This window comes from Balaenoptera musculus, chromosome 13 (assembly GCF_009873245.2).
Source record: "Balaenoptera musculus isolate JJ_BM4_2016_0621 chromosome 13, mBalMus1.pri.v3, whole genome shotgun sequence".
Taxonomy (NCBI): domain Eukaryota; kingdom Metazoa; phylum Chordata; class Mammalia; order Artiodactyla; family Balaenopteridae; genus Balaenoptera; species Balaenoptera musculus.
The window spans coordinates 74,640,482-74,666,127 of record NC_045797.1 but is presented as its reverse complement, the minus strand read 5'-3'; the positions used below and the strand labels follow the sequence as shown (position 1 = coordinate 74,666,127).

Sequence of the window (25,646 nt, the reverse complement as noted above, 5' to 3'; positions counted from 1 at the left end):
GAATTTGGCTCCAGAGCTGAGCCTTCTTTTGAGAAGAGGGAAGTAGTGGCTGCCCCAGCTCAGCAGAATTACAGGCAGGACTCTGCCCTCTTTCTACTGTTCTTTCCGTGAACTTCCAAGGCATCATGTAATTCCAGGAGTGCTCTAATGACCTCAGCTCCGATCCATCTAGCCCAGCCCAGGTACAAGGCTCCTGGAGCTGTCCTGGGCCTCACTGCTCCATAGGGGCCTAGGTGCCGGCCTGAGTGGGACCTGCTTGATGGAAGGGAAGAGAAGGAGTGGAGAGTCCACCTGAGGGGCCAGGGAGAACTGGGGAGCTGGGCTGCTGACTGAACTGCCCTTTCCTCAGGATACTCTGTAGCTTAGAGTCTGAACTGTGGATGCCTCTGCTCTGTGTGGTACTCATGCTGCACAGCTATGGCCCAGACACAGCTTAGAAACAAGGGTGGGGACACAGGCCTACAGCTCACGGACCAGGCTACCTCCAAGGCCTGCGTTGTCTCTCTCACTTAAAACTGGGCCTCGGTGGTGCCAGTGGAGGGGTAAAGTTGACACAAAGGTCAGAGCTTAGTGCCTAGCGCCTGGGTATCACTGACCCAGAGCACTGCTCAGACTCGGAGGAGGCGTGAGCCAGTTTGTACAGGAGGAGAAGGGCAGGGCCCTCTCCTCCTAGAAACATGTGTACCTACTCCACCAACTTTTACGAGGCCCTGGAATGTTATTTGTTAGTGACCACCCAACCATCCCACCAACAAATGGAGTGCTTGAAGGGAGTGCAGCTGACCTCTTAATGTGAAACAGCAAGACAAGGAGATGAGCTAAGAGGTAGGGTCTGTTTCTGCACATTTATCTCTGGTTATTAGACACTTTTAGAGGGAACATCTGTTTGTCCACTCTGGCTCCCATGTTACAGGCCCCATTTGAGGGCCAGCTTGGCCCCTTCTCTGACTGAATGGGGACTAAGTCATAAATTAGAGCCAGAAGAGGGACCTAGAATAAGAAGTCAGAGGGGGTTTTGCTCATCTCACCAATAAAGGGCAATTGGGTTCCTCAACTGACCAGCCGTCAGGTGAAAAGCAAAGAGAACTGAGGGGGCTCCAGATGCACCTGGTGGTGCCCACTCTCAATGGACCCAACGATTACAAGGTTTATTCTGGGGAGAGCACCACTAGTCTAAGGCAGGACCTGGGAGTCGAACCAAAGCACGCAGCTTGATCATGCTTCCAGAGTTCCAGGGACCTGGGCTGGGCGCCATTATCTTATTTCTCCTTTGGTTTTAAACTTTGGATATTTGTTTTACGGGAGGAATAGCTGTGTTTATAGTAGTACTTTCCGAGTCATCTCACAGTATGTTCTCAGGACATGTACATGTTGGCTCACTCTCAGGTCAATAGGCCAAGTAATTGTACAAGGGGACAAACTTTGTTTTCTTGTTATGTTTCTAAAGGTACGTATAAGGACATAAAATCAATACAATTGGTTAAAATTCTCCTTAGTCCCCATTCCTTTGGATGTTGTTTCTCTAGCCCACATCTCCAATTTAATATTGGAGATATTTCTGCTTGGACATACCACTGCAACTTGAAACTTACCATGCGATCCCACACTCCCTTTCCAGCTGTCACTGATCATCTGTGGGTCCATGCCTTACATTAATAGTCTACCCTCAACATGTTTCTCCTATTTCTAGTGATGCCCCATAGGTCTTCAAGTTATGCAGGTTCAAAATTTCGTAACTCTGAAGTCTGCTTTAGTCATTCTTCCTTGTTCTTCAGGTCACTCCAGCAACCCCTCCAATTTTTGGTTCCAGTGAGTTTCCAAGGCAGCTCAGTTCTAATAGCTTTTGTACCCATCCCTTCTGTCCTAAACAATCAGCCCCCTGGCTCTGTCTTATGTCTTCATGATGCTTCTTGTATCCAACCGGTCCTCACCAACCGCAGCATCTATAACTCGGCTGAGATGCTCAGCATCTTTTACTTGGACCTTGGAACAGCCTCATACCCAGATTCATCTCATTACAATTCGTCCTGCAAAAGCTGCCCTATCAGTTTTCTTAAATCACAACCCATAACACCCTCCTGTTCAAATACCTTCATTGGATGCCCTCTCCAGCCAAGAGAGTACCACCTTTCACTCCAGCTTTCAAGACCTCTGCTGCCTTTCCAATCCTGTCTCCCCTTGACTTTTCCTGTGCTTTGGCCACCTTCAAACACACCCATCTATCTTTATTTGCTATGTTCTTCTTCTAGAATGGCATTTCTCCCTTATCTCTTATTAAAGTCTATGTAACTTCAAGATCCATTTCAGTGGTCTCCATGAAAACTTCTTGATTCTTATCCTTTCCTGTTATAAAACCTTCATAGTACTTTGTTTATACCCATCACGAGACAACACATTCCACCTTTGATAAACAGATGGACAGACAGACATCCAGGAACTGTGTCTTACTGATTTTTGTCTCCTCTGTAGAGCTTTTGTGCTTAGCACATAGAAGCATTTAATAAATGTTCACTAAACTGGCCAGTTCTCCTTGTCTCCATTCTCTCTCCTTGCCATAAACTTGTTTAAATAATCATCTAATAATAATAGCACTTCGTTTCTACACAACATTAAAGGTTACAAAACTCTGTCACGTTATTATTTCAACTGATTTTCATGGGACAGCCTTACAAGGCAGGTAGGATAGATATTACCCTCATTTTGTAGATAAGAAAACTGAAGCTCACAGAGGGGAAATAAGATGCCCAAAGCTCCAAACAAGTAAGGAATGTAGCCATTAACTGAACCTAGAGAAGTATCCTGATATGTAGTGGAAGACCAAGGTAGAGGACAAGAAAAGTCCAAGCCCTGCCAAAGATCCCTTCTTCCAACTTTACTGAGCATGATAAAGATATTCTAAGCCAGCCAGGGGCACCTCGTATAAGGGATACCAGTCAGGGAACTGAACAGGTGGCACTGTGTGATTCTATGATCATTTTGAATTTGTGTCTGTTTTTTCCTCCTCTCATGCCCCAGACACAGATATGGCCATGTGAGCACCAGGAAGCTTGGACTCCTCCTTTCCCTCCAAATTAAGCCATAATCCCAGGCCTCCTTTCAATTTGAACACTCAGTAGATCCTTGCTGCTCACAGCTCGTCAGGGAAAGTCTCATAGAGTTATGCCTGGAACCGCTCATGTGCTGCTGTGGGACCTGGGCCTAATTTCTCCCCTTATCTTGTGCTTGGAACTGACCCCTCATCTACCCTCTCATTCATTCACTCAACTATCTGTCCATCCATCTACCCATCCACTCATCCACTCATCCATCCATTGATTCATTAGCCAAAAGACTTTCCTTGAGTACCAGATCCATACATATTCCACCTCCCTATGACTCTTTCTGGCTCCTCAGTTCTAGATAGAAGAATCCTGCTAAGGTACCAAGAGGCTAATGTGTTTTCTTTTCCAGGTAATGCTTGTGTATTTTAAGAGTGGCCTTTACCAAGGGAATTTGAAGGCTTTATGAAAGAATGTTGCAGCTTGAAGGTATCTGGGGATAAAAAGGGCCTTTTCCAAACAGGTCTCATGTAGGACTTGGTGGTGGGGTGGTCTCCAATTTCCTATTCCCCAAAGGTCACACCCTTCCTTTGTCCTCCAGTGCCACTGAAATGCAAGTTATAGCTGACCTTCCCAATGACATTAGTGACAGCTGGGCTGCACAGCTTCTCTGCAGCCTTCCCTCACCAGAGCTCATCCTGGATGCTCTGACTGGATGTTGCCAGTGTTTAAAATCAGAGTTTGAGGTGAGTGGATGTAGTAGGGGAAACGCTTGGGTTTTGATTACACTTAGGATGACTGGATATTAGGTTTGGAGAAATAAAGAAATTCAAGAGCATTAATGTATGCTTGGTCCCAGAAATGTTAGGAACCCATGTCCCAAGTCTCCTCTCCTACCCTTACTTCCTCTGCCACGAATGGATCCTGGCCGAGCTGCAGGGAGCCTTCTGGGATCCCTACTGCCATGAAACCCTTGCGGTTAGGACTTCTTTCTTAGCCATTCCTTTTCTACTGCTGGCAGACGAGTCAAATAAAGGGCCTGATGGTTTATCTCAGAGCCTAGCAGAGAGCCTTGCCTGGCAAAAGCAGACTGGTTGGTGAGGAAGATTGTGTGGCACATAATGAGATGCTCCTGTGGGTCAAATTATGTGAAAGTCTTTGCAAATAGCTTTTCATTCTCACTTGGCAAATACAGTCTCTGAGATCAGTTACTTTCTTCAAGGTGGCAAAGTATTTCCCTCCCTAAATTCTCCTTTTCCCCTATCACTCAAAACAGTGTGTGTTCTAGAGGTTTTGAAATGCCAGACATTTGAATAAGTAACCTCATTTCTCTATCTTTCAATATGAATGAGTCACATTGAGTGGTATGATACACAATAAAGAATTTATTTATTTGTTCTCGCTCTCCCAAAGTTTAGCAAAATAACTCAGATCCTGGTTTTCTTTAACTTGCAAAAAATGTCATTTCCCAGAGTTCAGAGACCTTCAGAGATCTGATGCCAGCTTCGATGCAGGTCCAGTTCATATGTGTTTCTGCATGTAGTCAGCTACCTGCTACAGGGCTGGCTTGGTGGATGATTATATTAATACATACAGTTTGAATATTTTCCCTACTATGTGGAAATTTAATTGGAGCAGAAGAATAAATGAGAATTGCTATAAAAAATTAGAAGGTGATAGTAAACTCTCCTGGAGCAACCCTTATGTAGGGGCTCATGCCATTGACTGTGGCCAATTGTAGCTCTTTCAGTAACTCCATGATATATCTCAGAAACATGTGGTATTTTTGAATGGACAGGTCAATCAATCTTTTGGACTCAGCAATGAATTTTTCATAGTAATCAGAGAGGTGGTCTGCAAAATCCTGTAGTTTATATGTGAACTGCTGGTGGTAATCAGAAATGATTTCCTTCACTGTAACAGCCCAGCTTTTAATTATTTCCTGAGCACTGGTAGAAAGCTCTGCAATCTTCTCTTTCCCTTTTCCATCTGCATCGGCAAGGATGCTCAGATATTCCTGGAAATCTTTCTGCACCAGTTGCTCAACCTGACTTGAGAGTTGGGAAGCAAAGCCAGCAGCACTGACAGTGTATTTGGAATGGAAGTCCTTAAGGGCATCTACTAGGTTCTTGATCAGGTTGATGATCTTTTCTTCAAGTTCATAATATTTCACTGTCCAGCCAACCATACTTGGATCAAAATATTCTTTGCGAAGAGCCTGCACATACTGATGGAGCTGCTGTAGCTCTTGAGAAGCTTCCTGAAGTTTGTTTTGAACAAGTTCATTAAACTCACCAAAGTTACGACCTAGGTTTTCTTTCAGGAGTCTAGAAACAAAGGAAATGAATATGTCGAAGGTTGTGCTGATGTCATGTTGGATATCATTAATGAGATCAGTAAATTTCTTCTCCTTTAAACGTTTAAGGTCTTCTTCTATCTCTTGGAAAATGCTATGTAGAAACTTCTTAAGATCACTTAGCATCTCTGTAGTCTTGACAGACTGGAGGTCACTAAGTGCCTTTTGGACCTTTTGTGATAAAGATTTCAAAAGTTTTCCATACTCTGAGCCTATACCTATTAGTTGATCGTACACTGAATCAAAGGGAAATTTATTCTTTAGGTCCTTGATTAATTCAGATTTCTCCATCAGGTCTTGGAAATAGGAAAACAGTATTTCTAACCCACTATGGATCTTTGAATGTACCTGGGACAGCAGCTCCCCTACTTTCTTCAGGACCATAGTGTAGAGTTCGTCTTCAGTGTAGTTCCCGGCTCTTCCTGGGAGCTGGAATCTGGTGGACTTCAGGAAATCAATGAACGAGTCAATCACACGGTTGACTGTCACATTGTATTCCTGAGTAACTCCTATTAAGCTGTCAAACACCTTCTTCTGGAGTCTCTGGAAACCACTGTGGTCCTCCTGAGCCAATAGTTCCTGGTACAGACTCTTGGCCTTGTCCTTCCACTGCTGGTAGGTTCTAGTGGTGCCTCTGGCTATCTTTCGGAGCCCCACGTCCACCTCATCAATCTGCCTCACGGCCCCTTGATACACCTGCTCAGCGCTGTTCTGCAAACCTCTTCTCAGTTTTAAAGAAGCGTCTCTCAGATCGAGTCCCGTGTACTCCTGGTGGTACTTGTTGACATAGTCATAAGAGGCCCCCGTGGCCTTGGGCATATTGTCTTTGAGAGAGCTTAGCAATTCAGACACTGCTTCTTCTTCCCAGTTAGCTTTAATCTGAATTTCATCATCCAATTCCGGGACCCTCATCTCAATTTTGACTATGTTGAGTGTTTTATCTGGAGAGGACTAAAACCAGCAAAAAAGGATGAAAAGAACATGTTTTCAATTATCTTGATTACATAATATACTACACTAAAACTTCATTAGCAGTTAAAAGTAAAGATCAGAGGATCTTTCATATTCTGATGGGGATTTATCTTTCATATGTCAGTTCATGTGTTTGTCTTACGGTTAAACAAATACACTCTTGTTAATTCCTCTTTAACACATGCCCCAGAAAGGACAAAATTATGTAAGGCATTTACACAGTAACATTCAACATTCAGGCCTTTCTAGGCCTGAAGATCAGAAGAGGAGGAGGAGGGGGAGGAGGAGGAAGAGGAGGAAGAGAAGGGGGAGAAAAAAAACAGGGAAAGACTAATTCAGAGAAAGGAGAAGTAACAAAGAAGAAAAAAGTCCAGGGCCCATCGAGCAGAGACCTAGAAGACCACTATCAGGAGCCATCCATCCTCTAAGCCTGTGATAAACTTTAGTGATAGAACCTGATTATTTCTTCTCCTCTGCTAATGGCATCTTTGATTTGGCCCTGGCAGAGCTTGTAAAGTACGTGAGAGAGACTTGGCATATCTAACAATCCTACTGTGGGGAAGAATTTTGAAGCCTCAAATACTCCAGAAGCCCCAGTCTGAAAAATGTACTCAGCATATGGCAGAGTTTTTCCATGATTTAGGTGATGAGGCAAAACTCTCATCTTTCTAGAACAGCCCAAATGTAATAAAATAATAGTGGTAATATGAGGTCATGTGTGCATCTAATACAATCAATAAAAGGCTCCTAATACTTTCTGGAGAATAGCTCCTCAGAAGAGAAGTTCAACCTGCTCATTGCCTGTGTTTCACCTAGTTTGGGAAAGCCCCTAGGTAATACTTTGTACGGACTTCAGTTTACCTGTCCATATTCTCTGTTTGCTCTTGGGGTGTGTAACCCACTAGATGGGACTCACCTGAGGGCGGTAGTAGAGGTTCCATCTCAGTAAGGTATCGTTAATGTTTTTCACGTCGATGACCACAGTGCCTATGGCTGGGGAGGCTACTGAGGAGGAGAGGTGGTTCTCGCTTTCTTGGTAGCGCAGACGGACATCAGTTAATGTCGGGCTGGTGATGTTAAGGTCGACCTTTCCATTCCAGTACCTGAAAGCAAAAGAAAGCAGATGGCCTGTCATGAAAGGGATGTGGAGATGGCAAACATCACAATGACTGGAAAGGAGATGAAACTAGAAGCTCCGTACCCAAGTCCTTGATATCTGCCATCTTCTTCATATTCTGCACTGAAGTCACGGTGTGCAAATGATCCGTTAGTTTTACAAACTAACATGCCACCTTCAATTTTGTGTGTTCCCACAACTGTATGGGAAAGATTTTATATTTCATTAGATTAGTAACTGCAGGATATAAACATTTTCATTGTGAAAACAGAGAATTCTATCCTAACTGTCTTATATGTTTGAAACATGCAGTCCTCATTTAAAAAAACAGGAGACCTTTTTAGTCCTAAAATGATTACAGAAAAATCTATTTTCTCTGACCCTATTCTTCTGCAATTTCAGTAGGTTTTCAACAGGATGGTTTTCACATGTGGGGTATACATGTGTCTCCTTCCCGCCTCTTTTCAATTTTGCTATAGAGAGCAATTTTGCTTCGAGTCATATCTAAATACAGAATTATTTATTCACAACTCTCACTGAAGAAATAAAGCACGTAGGGGAGGCAGGAAATTTCCTTACCGTTTAGGTCATATTCCAGGAACTGAATGGTGGAGCTGCATGTGGAATCCAGGAAGGTTTCAACGTGATCTTCTTTGTTTTTCAAACCAGCACTCCAAGTGGCATTATACAAGGGAGAGGCCACCTCGAAACGTGCAGTCAGTGTTCCAAAGGAAGGAATGAAAATTCCAGCAGGTACAGAGAACTTCATGGAAGGAATCTCAATAGTCTGCTCAGGCATGGTGATGGTTGACAACTCCAAGTCTGCAATGTTGCTGGCCACACTCAGATCCAAAACGGCACTGCCAACTGAAATACTTTTTGGAAGGGTGAAGTGGGACACAGTTAACTGAGATGCAGGCACAGTTATCTCAAAAAAGGGAACTGAGGAGACTTCTGGTTTAGAATATTGCGCTAACACATCAACTTTGGGGAATTTCACTTTGGGTAGTGTTGGTATGTTGAGGGCAAATGGCAAAGTACTTAGCTTCTTGTAGATTTTTATTTCACTGAAGTCAAGTATGTAGGATGGGACCTGAAGATCTGTAAAGGGTACGTGGAATGTAGGTGTGACGTTAACGGAATTTAGGTTATGTAGTTTCAGTCCAGGAATAATGAATTTATCAGCCAATTCTCTCACGGGGATAGAAACAGGATAGCCATTGGGGTTTTTGGTATATACAAGGGCAGTTGAAGCACGGAGATACTGTTTCCTATCGTTGTTGGTGGTTACATCCAGCTTTAGGAGGTCCCATAAGCTCTTGTCATAAACTGGTAGGACAACATCTTTGAGGAACCATAGGTACCCTTCTAAGGAGCCTGCCATGTCAAGGCGTGCCTCTTCTTGGTCATTGGAAAGCTGTATGTTGTTCTGGAGAGACCCAGAATGAACCTGGACCTGACTTTTCCAGCTGATTTTCTGGTTCTCAGTGTTAGCATTCAGGGACACTTCCTGGCCAAGGTAATTGATGTTAAGAAGGGAACTGGGCTGACGTGCACGGACCTGAACAAGGGCTGATACTTCCCATAGGGAAAGTTCCAGGGTGGCTTTGCTTGTATGCTCTCCAGATGTTAAAAAGAGGCCCCCTAGCCGTAAATGGTTTTTCGTATTTTGTTCCCAGATGGCATATATGCGTTGGAGAGTGGTTTCTCCAGCAAAATTTTCTTTTACTTCAAGATTCCAGATACCATCTACTTTGGAAGCTCCTAGCAGCTTCACAGAAGATCGAGTACCCTTGGAATTCAAGTAAGTGCTGGCCTCAGTGGCAAGAGTTCCTGAATATTCCTTTGAAAGGATAAAAGCCTTGACACCTCCTTTGGTAGATGACTCAATGGAAAAGTAAGAGGTGAGACATTCTAAGCTGAGTTTGTGGTCAAACGCCCCTGTAGCAGTAGTGTACACATGGGGCCAACTGAAATCATACTTTAATTCCATGGATGAAGAGACAGTAGGTTTTGACTTGGTATTTCCATTAAGTTCTTGCTTGAAATTCATTCTCAAAAGTGGAATTTGGACTCTTGCAGTTGTTGTCATGGATGCATCCATGTTTTTCTTGGTGAAGCTAATAGTATTGTCATGATTGCCCTCCACGAGTTTGTTACTCAGAGACAAAGCTGTGGCTAACTTCAACCCTCTTTTCCTCGTCAAACTTGAGGTGCCCTCTAATTTGTACTGCAGTGCATCAATGACAGAAGAAGAGGAAGTAAGAAAATGAGCCACAATATCTGATTGGTTATAAAGACCAACATTGGTATTCAGTGTGATGACACTTGATTTAAAGGAAAAATCATAGGTAATATTGCCCATGGCTGGAATTAAAATTTTGTTTGTGGTACTCAGTACCTTGAACTCTGGAAGAGAAAGCTCAAGAAGATTCCTAGGGACATGAAGGGTTGGCAGCTCTAGGAATGGCAGGACTAATGTGTATGAGGGCACGTAGACGCCAGAACCCGGCATGGTGATGCTGGGGGTGCTGATCTCTTTGGGGATCATATACCCAAATGTCAACATCTTCACTGTGAATGGAGACACTTCAATGTTGGTAACTGGAATAGTGTATCCAGGAATTTTATAGATCCTGGGTTGCTGATTGAGGGATTTTTCAACCTTGTACTTATCAAATGTAATTTTTGCTTCATTGTAGGATTTGATAAAAAAATCTAATGCCTTGTTTCTGACTGTCTCGAAACGCCTGTTGAAGGAATTGATGTTACGATTGATAAGTGCATAAAATACATCCAGAGGAACTGGGATGGAATGTTTGTCTTTGTTTTTCTTATACTGAGCCTTTACACTTAAATCGAACGATTGCTTTGTTGTTTTCAAGAATTCCTTCAAGCCTGTCTTTTCCCATAAGGAGATATCTTTCACCTGGGGCGTTGTGAGCTTTGTATAAGGTAGAGTCATTTCAGGGATTGTTAAAGGAATGTTTAAAAAATCCAGGTTGGCTTCTCCATTTATTCCTATGTGGGCCTCAATGCTTTTCTCATTGTTTCCAGCAGAGAAATTTTGATTGTACTTATAATGATTGAACCTGGCACTTGCTTGCCAACTTGCTTGCTGGGCACTAGGACTCAGAAACAGTGCATAATTATTCAGAAAGTCTATCTTCCCTGTCAATTTTAATGGAAAACTAACTCTCAAGTTCCCTTCATTGTTTGTGGATGCGGTAAGCGCACGTGGCTGTGCTGAAAAGAAAAGAGAATTTTTCAAAGTTCCAATAACCTTTCCATTTAAATGCGCATCATGGTTGCCAGTTATCTCTGCCTTCCCTTCTCTAAGCAGTGCCATACCTTTAGCAGTTAGAACACTGTGGCCCAAGTACTGGCATTCAGCTTGTGACTGGATTTCAAATTTAGAAAAGTTGAGGAAGCGAGATTCATAAACTATATTTTGGTTTACTCTTAGGTGTTTGCTATTGATCTTATTAGACAATCCAAAGGATGTGATGGGTCCTTCCATAGTAAAGTTACTTTGGGATTCATGTGTTCCCTCATCTGAGAATTTGTGGCAGGCCAATTTCCAGGACCCTGTTCCAGAAGAAGTCCATGCTAGGTGTCCAGCTTCCAACAGGGTCTTGATTTCACTGCGCAGGTCAGCCTGGCTGGAGAAGTCCAGTTTGGGGATGTTCAATTTGTGGAAGTACTTTGTGTTGCTGTCCAGGGTAAGCTGATTATTTACCTTGACGAGCACACCATTACTAAGCTCCAGTGTATTTTTTTCTGTGTGTAAACCTGCCACTGTGTTTGATTTTCCCTCAATAGTATTTCCAACAAATAGCACTTCACTCTCATGCTCTGTTTTCAGGTACTTGCTGGAGAACCTCATAGATTCCTTCAGAACAAGTGGATTAATCTTAGGGTCTGAAAGTTGTGCATTTGCTTGAAAATAAAAATTGAGAACTTCTAATTTGGATTCTCCTTTGGCAGTGACGGAAGCCTCAATCTCTGCCTGGTTCGCTGAAGCAGTTACATTCTGAATGTCAGCATTTGCATCTAATATGAGAAGGGGAGATTGGATTTTCAAAACGCCATACAGCTTGCCAAAAGTAGGTACTTCAGGTGTGTGTGAGATGTGGGGAAGTTGGAATTCTGGTATGTGAAGGTCAGAAACTTGAAAATCTGTAACATTGAGATGTGGGATGACAAGTTCTGGAATTGTGATTTCTGGTAAATGGAAGTCTGGCAGAGTGATTCTGGCAAGAATGGTGTCCAGCCCGCTCAGATCCCTCAGGTACACTTCCGGGACTGGCCACTGCAGCTCACTGTTCAGCATTTGGTCAATGGTTCTGATGATCTTTGTTTTTATTTCTACCAAGTCAACTGTAAAGGAAGGGATGTGGAAGGTATTGAGGACAGTAAACTCTGGCGTGGAAAACCTGGATGGGATTTTTATATCTTTCAACTTTTTGAAGTTGATCTGAACGGATGGAATCTTCAGATCTGTCAGGGGGACAATGAAGTCAGGAGTCTGATACGTAGCCTCCTGAAGGGCACGGAGACTGACTTCAAAGGCAGGTATGGTCCCGAAGGTGGTCTGGATTTTGGGAACAGTGAACCCTTGTTCTACTAATGTTTTCAGGTTTTTGGCCCAGTCTTGGATAGAATACTGTTCTGCAAAGTCAGTAAGGTTCTTAGCAGCAAGATTCCACCAATCAGAAATATAGGTGACAAGTGTGCTGTAAACCTGGCCAACTAGGAACAGGTATCGCTGGACTTCCTGCTGCATATCCATTTGATACACTCGGTCTCGTATATCTTCCAGGGTCTCTTGGAATTTGGCTTTCATGTGAACTACAGAAACCTCCTGTAACCAATCAAAGAATAAGGTTATTTTGGTGGCCTTTAGGTTTTCCAGATGGATTGAGACTGTGGCCTTGATGTCCTCTGTAAACAGTTTTAGTGCTTTAGCTTTCTGTGGAAGTCCCAGAGCCTGAATTTCACCATTGATTCTGTGAGTCACCTCACGAATTTTGTTATTGGTTTTATCTACAAACTGGTGGTAATCAAATGACCTTAATTTCTTTACCAGCATGTCAAGGAATCTGTTTATTTCTTCAATGAATTGTTTAAAAGACAATGCTTCAAGCTGCTTGAGAGCATGGTCGGTAAACCCAATCAATTCCTCAACAAGGTCTGCCATCTTGACTTGTTGTAGGACACTGCTTAGCTTCTGAACAGTTTCCTGCAGCTTATATTGGTGGGCCAACTGCACTGATTTATCCATTAAAACCTGGATGTGGTGGTCTATTTTATACATCTCAGTGAACTCATGGACCATGACTCTGAAAGCATTGATTTCCTCAATTACTTCAAAATCTTCAAAAAGATTTGTAACACAGTATTTGACATGCTCAATAATTTCCTTTATTCTTTGAAATGAGATTGTAGTTCTCAACTGATCTAAAAGCACCCTGACATCAATAGCTTCAACCTGTTGTTTGAGCTTTTCAGCAAGGTGCTGGATGTCTACATTCTGAATCTGTGCGTTGAGCTGCTGCAATTTTTCTTGTATCTGGATTCTGATTTGATACTTAGTATCCATAGTTTGAATCCAAGATGCAGTACTACTTCCAATTTTGTTAAAATCAATATTTTCAATAAAAAAATACAGATCACGGATTTTTTTTTGTACAGTTACACGGATATGATAATGTTCATCAAGAGTTTTCAATTTTTCAATGATTCGATCAATAATCTTAGCAATAGCTGCCTTAAAATCATGTAAATCATAATTATCTTTAATATACTGATCAAATTGTATCACATATGTTTGTAGCTGAGATAGTTTTCCATTAAGGTTGATTTTGGCATTGTCTAATGCGATCTGCAGATCATTTTCTGTAATTCTATAATTTTCTGTGAAAGCAGTTAGTTTCTCCTTGGCACTCAAAACTTGTTTCTCCCAGTTGAAAGCATTCAGATAATCATTAACTTGCTGTGGGAGTTTGTCCAAGGCTGCTATGTATTTCCTCATGCGTTCATCAATATTGATGTGTTTCAATTCTTTCTGTATAGCTTCCAGTGCACCTGTAACTACCTCTCGAGTCTTCTCAAAATATTCTGGCAGGATTTTAAAGAATGGGAGGTTGATGGTGTGAACATCTTGGTTCTTATCATATTTTACAGAAGCAACAAGAGTGAATTCTTGGGGCTGGTCAACAGCGTCCCTCAGCTCTAAAGCATCAATTACACTGACGGGCTCACTGAGTAAAAGTGGCACTGTAATAGGGGAGTCCAGCACAGTGAGGTCAGCCAGGGCTCGTCCACTGAGCTCAACACCAACTTTGTCTTTAGTGTTGTAAGCACTGAAGTCCTGGCTGTATTCATTTTGGTTCAACTGGGTCTTGAGTTTCCAGGTGCCTGTCTGCTCGGCCAGAGTGAGCAGGGCACTGATTTTATGATCAAGAGCGGTACTGATGCTCCTCCTAGACACGAGATGGTGACTTGTGGATCCTCTGTAATCATGAGAGAAAGTAAAGGCCAGAGGTTCTGCTTTCAACAGGAATTTACTATACAGCTGCCCAGTGTGTTGTCCCCAGAGAACCAGTTTCCCATTGCCATTTGTATGCGTGTCGACGGTCATTGTAAATGGGGCCATTGCAGAGTGGAAAACATTGTTGAAATGCAGGGAGTCCGAATTGTAGTTTGTACTGATGTCAACGGTTGAAGCAAGCCCAGCGATGTTAGTGTTGAGCCGATGGCTAAACTCTGTCCCCTGCACCTTAGCTACAGTGTCTGCTTTATAACTTGCTGATAAGTCAGCATAAGAAAGAGTGTAGATGTGTTTTAGTTCATTATTTTGGTAGGCTCCTTTTATGGTCCCACCCACATTCAGCTTCAGAGGTTCAAGCCGTAATTTTCCATTGTTGGTCATATCCAGAGCACTGAATTTCAAGTCATTGTTTAAAGTAGTTACCAGGGAATAGGGCTGTAACTGTAGATTAAAATTTTGCTTATAAAACTTGTCAGAGCTATAAATGTTGTCAAGTTTGGAAGAGAAGTCCAGTGATAACCCTGCAATGTTCAGATTGTTTGTGTAGTCAAGTTTCATTTCAGCGTATGAGCCCATCATGTCATTTGAAAGCTTGAGTCCTTCCTGGTTGATTCTGAAGTTGAAAATGTTTTTGCTGTCAACACCCAGAATCACGGCCTGATAAGCACTTCCCAGGGACACCTCTGTGAGGGTAGCTCTTCCATCTAGACTGAATTTTGCATGGTGTTCCCGGAAGCGGCCATTTGTTGTTAATTTCAGGGATGCCCCAGAGAGGCCAAGCGCGGCATTGAGTTCATTCTCCAGCATTAGGGGACTATACTTCAAGTTGGTCATTGCACTGGTAGACAGTCCATCTTGGGCAATCCTTAGTGTTGCCTTGTGAGCACCACTATTAATTCTGTCCGTGCCCAAGATGTCAGCATTTAACTCAAGACCATGGGAGTTTAGTGATCCAGAAAGCAGGGTGAAGAACTTCAGTGACTTGTAATCAGCCTGATACTCAGAACGTAGCAATGCACTTTGCTTAGAGAAGGTCAGATCCATCTTGTTCGAAGTGGCAAAGTCCTCATACTTCCCATTAGTGTCAGATTTCAGAGTCAGCTCATAGTTCTCATATTTCAGGGAAGCGGTATTTTTCATGAGGCCACCTTGCAGATCCAAGGTGGACGTAATAGAGACTGTTCCATCTTCATATCTTCCTGTTATCTGGTTGGTGCCCTGGACGTAGGAGGAGTTAAACCTCAGGTTGGATTCCCCATTTAGCTGGCCAGTGGCAGGATCCCTCTGATAAGACAGGTCATATGCGCCTTTAGCATAGAACAAAGAGTCTCTGAACTGCCCATCAATCGTGACTTCCTTGACATACAAATGCTGTTTCTTTTTCGAGTCCAAATGGACTGAAGCAGATATCTGTGGTCCCCAGGCACTCGATGCATCGAATGTTAGAAAACCTTTTGAGGCTGGATTGTTTCCAGTTTTCTCTACGTGACTGAATTTGACATGTGAATCCAGGAATTTGTGGTGTAGAGACCCATCACCTGAAAACGTGAGTGTATTCCTGTGGTCATACGTTGTTTTTGCAGATCCTAGCATAAAAATCAAAACACATTGGTTACATGAAGTCATGCACTTCCACAACAATTTCTATGCTGAAAGTCTTTCAATAAGAAAGTCCCATTGGTCTGGGTCAGTTGCGCAACAGTCTCCCCCATTTATAACATGAGCACAAAATCTGATAGCAAAAGGCATTCCTCCTGGAAGCCTTCCCTGACCACCACAGACCTTGCTGGGTTCCCTTGTCCTCCACTGCACCTTACACACTATACCCTATCACAGCACCTCTCACACTGACTTCTAATTGCCAGTTTATCTGTTTTCTCTGTTACTGCCTAGTAGAATACTTGATACATAGGTGTTTAATAAATATTTCCGAAGGAAGAAAGGGAGGGAGGAAGGAAGGGAGGAAGGAAAAAGAATAGGGTTCCAAGTAGCAAGAACAATGTCTGCAAGAAAGCCCAAGTTTTTCCCTTCCTAGAGGAGGCTAGCCCATTGGAGCCTGCAGCAAATTCGCTCTGTGAACCTCCCCTCGGGCAGGGCTCACCTTGCATGTGGTAGGAGAGCAGGTCGACCACGGCGTCTGCCTTCACATGGCACTGAGCCTGGAGGCTCAAGGGGTCTGTGCTGGTGTTGCCGCCAGTATAGGAGGCGGACCAGTTGTACAAGTTACTGTAGGTATTTGTGGAGAGGTCTAGAACACCCAAGAGAGGCACCCGCAGTTGATACAACTTGGGGATTGTAAAAGCGGGGACTTGGAACTCTTGAGATGGCAGGTGGAATCCCACAGGGTGTAAGTTGAGGGCCGGTGTCCGAATAGTCTCTAACATCTTTAGATCTTTGGAGGATTTGCCACCAAAAGGCAAAGGGATCTCAATGTTCACACTGTTCTTGTTCAGGGTGTATTTGATCCGACCGTCACTGAAATGAAGAGCAAAGACAATGTCCCTACAGTCAGACAGCAAGCCCTCGAAGTTCTCTGCCACCTGACCTTCTAAGCAATAGTGCATGTGTCTCATTTCCAATCCTGGACCGCACTACTTCTCATGCTGCTCCCTGGGCCTGGCGTCCCTTGGCTTTAACCTCTACCTACAAACGCTCACATCCGTTCAAATCCCTCCCAAGAGCTGTGTCCTTATTTCTACCATCCCATCTAAGTCACAGTCAATTTCTCTTGTTCTTATAGTGACACAGTTGCTTCCACCTATCTCAAAGATCTTTTCATAATCTGCTTATATAACTAGCACTTATTTGTTCATTTGTCAGTGTCTACACAGTGTCTTCCTGTGGGGGGAAGGATTACACCTTATCCAGTTTTTATTTTCTCACTGCACCTAATCTAATCTAGTACTGCACACAGGGGATACTTGATACGTATTTGCTCAACTGAATTGAGGCATCTTGACATGTGGAAAGAGCACAGGCATGGGCATCAGTAATCTTGAGTTATAATGTTAGTATCATCAGTCAGTGGGAGCTATGCTAGTGAATTCGCCTTTCTGAGTCTCAGTGATGTTATCTGCGTAGTGAGGATAATAGTGCCGTTTCTGCTGATCTCACAGAGCCAGTCTTGGATATGAAATGAGAAAAGATACCTAAAAGCACTTTGCAATCTTTTCAGTACTATGCACATACAATGGACTATTTTGACAACTCACAAGAAGAAAGTAGGATGGCAGAGTGTAAGTGTAGTAAACAAACAAGTATTCATTGCATTACTCCATCAAGGACTGGGTGCTGCCTATCCAGATCCCAGCATTCATGATAAGATCCCATGCTGGATAAGGTCCCATCCATTTCTAAGGTCCTGTGGTCCTGCCTTTTCAGCACAGCACAGACAAGACTGATGGTTGGAAACACTAAGAGTGAAGGAAGAGGTTCCTGGGTCCTCTGAAGCTGCCACTTTTTTTCTCTTATCTTCATATTTTGTCCATATGAGTGCTTTGGTGAATTTTAGCCCTTTCACACACTTATCTGGTCTATTAAACTTTGCTGCCCAGACACAGACTATGGAAAGGCCCATGTGACACAGGCCACTTGTTTTCTAAACCCTGAAGATAACACAGAGAACAGTCAATCCAGAACAGACTGTAGTCTTTTCAGCTCATGCTCTGATTTTTAAATTTTCATGACAGACATCAAAGCATCACATGTATTTCTGTAAGTACAGAAGGGGACCAAGCATTTTACAGTCTGACTTCCCCATAAGGATGATGCTATTTTGCTAAAGTGACATATGCTCTCAGAATGTGCCTTCATTCCATGCCCAATGGCTGTCCTGACCCTCTGAGCTCAACAGCAAGCCTGTAGCCGACAAGTCTGCCAGCCACTCTTGAATTCTTCACGATTATGAGTATATCCTGATCCTGAGCATAAGGGGAGTTCACTTATAGTAGAGGAAAACTGAATGGCTTTCAAATTCAGTTTTAAAACTAAGTGAATAAAACATCTTAGGGTGAAAGTACCAGAATCTCCTAATTACTTTCTTAGGTTTTTTTTTTTTTTTTTTTTGACTGGGTTGGCATTCACGTTCTGACCTCATATTTAATAATGCAAAAATGCCACAATGTTTATGTGAGTTACTAATCTCCTTAAAATGCTTACCTTGTTTCCCTTAAAAATGTAAATTAAAAAAAAGTCTAAATCATGCTAAGTAAAATCTTCCATTTACCTTTCATGGTTCAAGGAATTTTTCTGGTTCCTCTTTTTACCTTTTTAAGAAGAGGTTTTCTGGGATGTGGAAGTCTGGCAATTGCATTTCCTGGAGGTACAACTCTTGTAGGCCACTGAGATGATCTTGTAAATTCTGGGCATAAGGAAGATTCCTCGATGCCTCCTGAAGCCATGTGCTTGTTGCCTACAAAATAATAGGAGTTTTCAAAGCAATGGGCATGGATGGGCATCAAACACAGTTAACATCAGGTGATAATCCGTATTTGACAGCTTGATCGTTAAGCAGGACGGTATACTCAAAGTTAAAAAATAAAAATTATGAATTTTGGTTGTCAGTAATTAATCTCTTCCTGTATTTTATGAAAGGAATACGTAGCATAGTCAAACCCCTAGTCAGTGTCCTGAAGCTCCCTGTGATATCTTAGGCACAGGCAACTCTTCTGCTTAGTAGTATTCATTTGGTATTGAAAAATATAGCCTTGTGTAACTGGGTAACTATGCATACGTGTTTCTTTTTCTCCCCAGGAATTCCCTGGGGGTAGGAAGCATGCCTTATCCATCTTTGGATACTCTTTCACCTAACTCAGAGTTGACTATGTGATTAGCACTTATAACCGTGTATTTATTGACTGGCTGATATGTACTTACAACTACTAATTTGGAACCCATGTGCCGGAAAGTCATGCCTGTTTGAGGAACTCTGTGATCCAGGAGACTACTGGCATACATATGCAAACTTTTAGGATAATCAGAGAGATCCACAGGGAAACTGGAAGCTGCTTTTTTGGTATCCACGTTGGTGCCTGTGTTCCATTCAAATTCAATCTTGTCTTCATCTGAAAACACACACGTGACATAGTTGTCAATAGTGCCAGGTCAGCTCCTATCTGTGGCTGTCAACACTGCCATCGAGTACACCGTGCTCTTGGAAGTGCTCACGTGGGGAGGACGTGCTTACCATAACGCCACGCCACCTTCTTGGAAACTGTTGAGCCATAAGCTGTAGCAGATGAGTCCATCTGCAGGAGCAGTTTTGAGGGAGACCACTGGGTGAGGATCTCACTTCTGGCTTCTGCTTGCAAACGGGGTATGGAGATAACACCTCTGATTTTGCCTTCTTCCTTCCTGTCATAACTATTGAAAAAGAAAAAGTTGACGTCAGTGACTCCATTCATTCCAAAGAGATAGGCAGGGTTCAATGCAAGTTCCATTTGTGGCGATGAAAACAAGATAAATGAATGGCTCAGAGAAATGACCAGAGATGCAACTCCTTAACTTCTAAAGCTAACTCACTACAAATTCAGGACACTCCAGGGAGGTATGGGAGAGAGGTTTTCGAAAACTGAATCCTGCTCTACCATTTACTAGCTCTACTGCCTTGGCCAAATTATTTAACCCCTCCAAGCTACCATTTCCTTATCTATAAAACAGGGAAACTCATACCTATCTGCAGTTTCTCATGAGGGCTGAGATAATTTCTTTAAAGTACCCAGTATAGTGCCTGATGAATAGTAAGTACCCAATGAACGGTAGGCAGATCCAACTGGACACGTGCAGAGGGTCACAGTGTTGAGGGCTCTGTCTACCCCTTGAAGTGCAGACCCCTTGGTCAGCTTTAAAGCTGAAAAGGAAGAAAGGAAAGAGCCACAAAGGCCCACAGCTCAGGTCAGACCCCCCCCTTGAGCCTTCCTTACCTCATATGGCCGGTGAGGGTGACCTCAGTGATTTTCTTATTCTGAATGTCCAGGGTGAGCTTGTAAGACTTATCTTCCTTAGCAGATTTATCATGAACTCTGAGGACTGTCCCAAGGTCAACGTCAAAATCTGGAATCTGGATTTCACTGGACAAAGTCTTACTCTGCCGGTTATATGTGAACATCATAGTCGCCTCGGTCTGCTTCACACCTGGAAGAGTGTACAAGAGAATCAAGATGTCTATTCAGAAGATATGTTTAGGATGGAAAGAGAGAAAAAGGCAGAGAAACCTCAAGTACTTAATGTGCTCAAATGAGGACACAGTTCAGGATTTTACCTTAAATTTTTAACTCAGTGGTACTTGCACATTTGTTCAATCTGTAAGTATTTATTGATTGCTTATCGCTTGCTAGGCACTGCTCTTGGCACTGGAAGCCCCTGCCCTCATGGAACTGACATTCTAATGGGAGGGGTACAGACAATAAGCAAGTACATTATTTATGTCAGGTGGCAATACATGTTTGTTAAGAAGAAAAGTAAAACCGCGTAAGATGATAAAGGAGAGAAAGGGATAGAAGAGGCACTATTTCATGTGTGGTGGTCAGAGAAGTTCTGACAAGAGGATATGTGGGCAGAGACCTGAATGAAGAGAGGCTGAGCCACGCTGCATCCTGCAGGGAGAGCCTTCCAGGCAGAGGGAATCGGAAAGGCAAACGTCCGGATATGAGAAAAACTCAGCGTGTTCAGGGACCAGTAAGGGCTCGGAGTCCTTCTGTGTCAGGCACACGTGACATCTCTGTATGATCGTCGGCCTACGACACCCTTCCTGGTTCGTTGCCACCCTGCCCTGCCTTCCCCTCTCCCCAGCTCCTCCTCTCTTTGTCACAAGATTTCCAGGTTTCCTTCAATTCACAGGTGTACCCATTTTATATCTCTTGTAAAATCGTTACTTGACACTTTTTATCAGTACGTGCCCCCTGCGTGCCCCCCCCTTTCCTGTGGGTTTTGTTTTCCTTGTTTAATTTTGCGACATATTATTCCTACATAAAACATCTTCCAAAGCGAACGTTTAAGCTTCTCCAACCCCTAAAACCTGCTCTTCCATCTCAGGACGTGGCAACCCTGTTCTCCAGCTGCTCAGGCCAAAAACTTCGAGTCATCCTGATTGCCTTTTTTCTCTTACCCTGAACATCTACTGTGTCAGCAGATTTTGTCTTCCCAGTCTTCAAAACATGGCCGAGTCCAACCGCCTTTGCCATCACCACTCCAACCCAAAGCACCACCGTCTCTGGCCTGGATTACTGTGATGGCCTACATACTAGTTTCTCTGCTCTTGTCTCCCTAAAGTCTCTCTTCAACATAAACATAAATCAAACAGTAGCTTCTTCAAAAATAAACAAATAGGACATAATCAAACTTATAACCACAGCAAAGGAAACCATAAACAAAACAGAAAGACAACCTACAGACTGGGAGAAAATATTTGCAAACAATGCAGCCAACAATGGCTTAATTTCCAAACATACAAACAGCTTATATGGCTCAATATCAAAAAAAAAAACAACCCAATCAAAAAACGGGCAGAAGAACTAAACAGACATACACACGGCAAACAAGCACGTGAAAAGATGCTCACCATTGCTAATTATTAGAGAAACACGAATCAAAACTACAATGAGGTATCACCTCACACCAGTCAGAATGGCCGTGATCAAAAAGTCTAAAAGTAACAAATGCTGGAGAGGGTGTGGAGAAAAGGGAACCCTCCTGCACTGTTGGTGGGAATGTAAATTGGTGCAGCCACTATGGAGAACAGTATGGAGGTTTCCTAAAAAACTAAAAAGAGACTTACCATACGATGTAGCAATCCCACTCCTGGGCATATATCCAAATTAGACAAAAACTCTAATTTGAAAAGATACATGAACCCTAATGTTCACAGCAACACTATCTGTAATAGTCAACACATGGAAGAAACGGAAGAAACGTTAAGTGTCCATCAACAGATGAATGGATAAAGAAGATCTGGTATATACATACAACGAAATACTACTCAGCCATAAAAAAGAATGAAACACTGCTATTTGTAGCAACATGGATGGACCTAGAGATTATCGTACTAAGTGAAGTAAGTCAGACAGAGAAAGACAAATATCATATGCTATCACTTACATGTGGAATCTTTAAAAAAATGATACAAATGAACTTATTTACAAAACAGACTCACAGACATAGAAAACAAACATGGTTACTAAAGGGGAAAGGGGGTGGATGGGTAAACTAGAAGTTTGAGATGAACAGATACACAGTACTATATATAAAAGAGATAAACAAGGATCTACTGTATAGCACAGGAAACTATAGTCAATATCTTGTAATAATCTATAATGGAAAAGAATCTGAAAAAGAATATGTATATGTGTACAACTGAATCACTTTGCTGTACACCTGAAAGTAACACAACATTTTAAATCAAGCATACTTCAATTAAAAAAATTAGTAGCTTCTTACTTCACTCATCGTAAAAACTAACATCCTTACACAGCCTAGAAGACCATCCTTCCCTCACAACCCCCTACATCTCTGACCTCATCTACCATTTTCCTGCCTGATCTCCCTGCTTCAGCCATACTGGCTTCCCTCCTTTTCCTCAAACACAGTAGCCATGCGCCTGCCTCAGGGCCTCTGCACCAGCTCGCCCCTCAGCCTGTAACGCTCTTTCCACATGGTTTATCCCCTTCCCTCCTTCAGGTCTCTTTTTCATGCTCCCTTTACCAGTGAGGGTTTCCCTTATCATTCCAAATGGCACTGGCTTCCCCCATCCTTCCTCCTTGCTGTCACTCCTGACGTTCCCTACACCCCTCTGTGCTCTATTCTTCTCCCCAGCACTAATCTGACTTTCTGAATATTTACTTGTTTGGTTGTTTACTATAAACTCCACAAGGATGGGGACTTTATCTCCATTGTTTACTATTCTAGCCTCAGCTCTCAGAACAGGCCTGACACTTATCTGGCACTCAGTAAATATTTGTTAAATACATTAAATTAAATATATTCTGCTTGTGAGTCCTGGACCTGAGACCGAGGGCAGAGATGGAGGGACCCTTTTCTGGGCACTTGCCTTTTGCCTGAGTTACAAACTTCAGCATGTCCACCAAAGCTTCACCATCTCTCTGGAGTTCGTAGAATGCCCTGGCAGAATACTGCTCTACTTCTCCTGTTGGCTTCAGTTCCAGTTCAAATCTAAAGATGTTACAATGCGTGTGATGCATAACGTTAGAGCTTTCATGATGATGACAACGTCCCCAAAACAAGTCAGCCTCAATTGCAACAAAAATCTGGTCCTTATTCAACATTGTCTCTTGTCCTTAACTAATGATGATCTTTATGATCCCTTTCAGTCCCTCCAAAAGCCCAAGGCAAGGGCAGATCCCAGGGTGCCTGGGGTTTTTGGACAAGCAGGAGTTGGTTGGTTGTGTCAGCAAAGCTGAGAACAAGGATAAGACTTGTCCTATAAGTCTTATTTTAATTTATTTTATTTTATTTTTTGGCTGCACCGTGCTGCATGTGGGATCTTAGTTCCCCGACCAGGGATCGAACCTGTGCCCCCTGAAGTGGAAGCGTGGAGTCTTAACCACTGGACCACCAGGGAAGTCCCTTGTTGTTTATTTTTTGAGTGAAGACCTCCCTTAGGGGTCATGACGCCTCACCTTCCAGCACCGCCCCACTCCTACCCACCTATGAAGACGCCCAGCCCTAGACTCAAAGGTTAGGTAGGTACCCTTCAGGTGTGTTGGGCAAAGGACCACTGTTCTAAATAACCAAAGGACAGTGCAAATTTCTGAGGCTGGTGACGCGACATCTACAACACACAGCATTTTTTCTTGGCCCTGCTCGGTCGCTATAAGGTAGGAGGTAAGCACACGCTGGGTGGGGACACTGAGCATCTCTGACCTGGTGTCCCCAGTCAGCGGGTAGTAGGAAGAAGAGTCTGTGGAGCTGGCGTTGGAATAAGCGACCGCGGTGCAGTAGTTCAGGCCAATAAAGAAAGGCTTGCAAGTTGACCAGGACTGCCTGTTCTCAACGAGAGGTGGGATCACTTCCGTTTTGGTGGTAGACACCAGATGCAATGTGTTACTGGTGAAGGAAGAAAAAACCTGAGTTATCTTCAAGTCATGGACCGAAATGAACATCACTGATTCTCCCAGCGCAAATGCCCCCTTATCCTGCGCTCTGTCTCCCCTCTGTCCACACCCACCTCAAATTCTTTGATTTACTCAGAAACAAAGAATAGTAAGAAGAACATCAACAAGGCTAACAATCACGGTGACTCTTATGTTTCCCGAAACAACCTGCACTTAGACATTGCACTAAGTTCATCACATTTGTTCTCTGTAATTTCCACAACAGTGGGCATTAAGAGTCTCCTTTTACAGAGGAAAGAGGCTCCGAGGGGTCAGTAATGATCACGGGGATCTGACCTCAGGGCTGCCCCTTCCTTCCTGAAGTGTGGATAAGAGGTGTCCTGCTTCTCTTTCATCTGCAATCTCTCTCTACTGGCTTCTTTCCACCAGTATTAAACATGCTCAAGTCTCTTCTCCCACTGTGTGTGTACACACACACACACACACACACACACACACACACACACCCCTTTCCTTCCCTTCTAGCCCCCTCTTGTCTCCCTCACAATCAAGAAATTTGTCTGCCTTTGCAGTCTCCACTTTCTTTCAACACCCATCTCACTGAACAGGGATCTGACTGTCACCCCCATGGTGCTTCTGGAACTGCTTTCATCAGCAGCTCCAATCAGCTCCAAAGGACATTTGGAGGCTTCGTCTTCCTTGATCTCTTGGAAGCATTCAGTAGAGTTGCTCACTTATGGCCAGATTAAGACTTTTGAGTCCAAAACCCCTGAAAAGATTATGGTATCCTCCTCCCAAGTATGTACTTAAAAAATTAGTAAGTGCCAGAAAGTTCAACAATGTCCTGATTTCATCCAAGGATGAAAGGATCTTTGATATATCATGTTCTTTTCTCAGTATTGTTTCCTCATCTTAGGGGGTGCCCTAAGACCAACGTTTGCTGGTGGGCTGGAACCCTAAGTGCCAGCGTTGGCCTGTCTATGGGGTGATCCACCCCGTGGCCACGCCTGGGCTTCTGTGCCCCTTTACGGCTTTGGTCACCCCTTCTCACTCGTTGCTGCTTATTCCTCTCCCCTTCACATGTGTCTCTTCTGCCTGTTTCCGTCCTAGTCCCTCATGCCTTACTCTATACTAATCACTGTTGGACTTCAACAACCGCTATGTGCCAGTGATGCCCAGATCTGTATTTATAGCTCAAACCTCTTCACTGAGTTCAGACCCACTGGTCCGTTGACAGCTGGATGTTCCCATCGGCTGTCTCACAGGACTTCCAGTGCAGCGTGTTGAAAACAGAATTCGTCACTGTCCCCCACACCAGCTGCTCTTCCTCTTTAGTCCTTATTTCAATGAAGGGCACCCCTGACTCCTCTTGCCTCTTTCTCCGCCCCCACCCCGCCCACCATATTCAGTCAGTCAATAACCAGGTACTTGTGTTTCTACGTCCTAAGGATTTCTGGGGTTGGCTCACTCGTCTGTCCACCTGGCCCTTATCGGGTGTGGCCACTGTCATCCCCCTCCTGTATGTGATTGTAACAGGCTCCTG

General features: G+C 43.4%; 1 protein-coding gene across 1 annotated transcript in view; it reads right to left on the bottom strand.

Moving 5' to 3' along the window:
• Positions 1-4,403: 4,403 nt before the first annotated feature.
• Positions 4,404-25,646, bottom strand: part of APOB (apolipoprotein B) — a 39,338-nt gene continuing 18,095 nt past the window's right edge. Inside the window, exons 19-29 of the mRNA XM_036872347.1 lie at positions 23,913-24,095; positions 23,080-23,201; positions 19,958-20,168; positions 19,222-19,397; positions 18,912-19,099; positions 18,302-18,447; positions 16,138-16,511; positions 8,063-15,622; positions 7,568-7,682; positions 7,283-7,469; positions 4,404-6,345 (exon numbers count right to left, since the gene is read on the bottom strand). Of these exons, the coding sequence (XP_036728242.1) occupies positions 4,705-6,345; positions 7,283-7,469; positions 7,568-7,682; positions 8,063-15,622; positions 16,138-16,511; positions 18,302-18,447; positions 18,912-19,099; positions 19,222-19,397; positions 19,958-20,168; positions 23,080-23,201; positions 23,913-24,095 (10,903 nt within the window). The 3' untranslated portion in view covers positions 4,404-4,704. The remainder of the gene's footprint in view (positions 6,346-7,282; positions 7,470-7,567; positions 7,683-8,062; positions 15,623-16,137; positions 16,512-18,301; positions 18,448-18,911; positions 19,100-19,221; positions 19,398-19,957; positions 20,169-23,079; positions 23,202-23,912; positions 24,096-25,646) is intronic.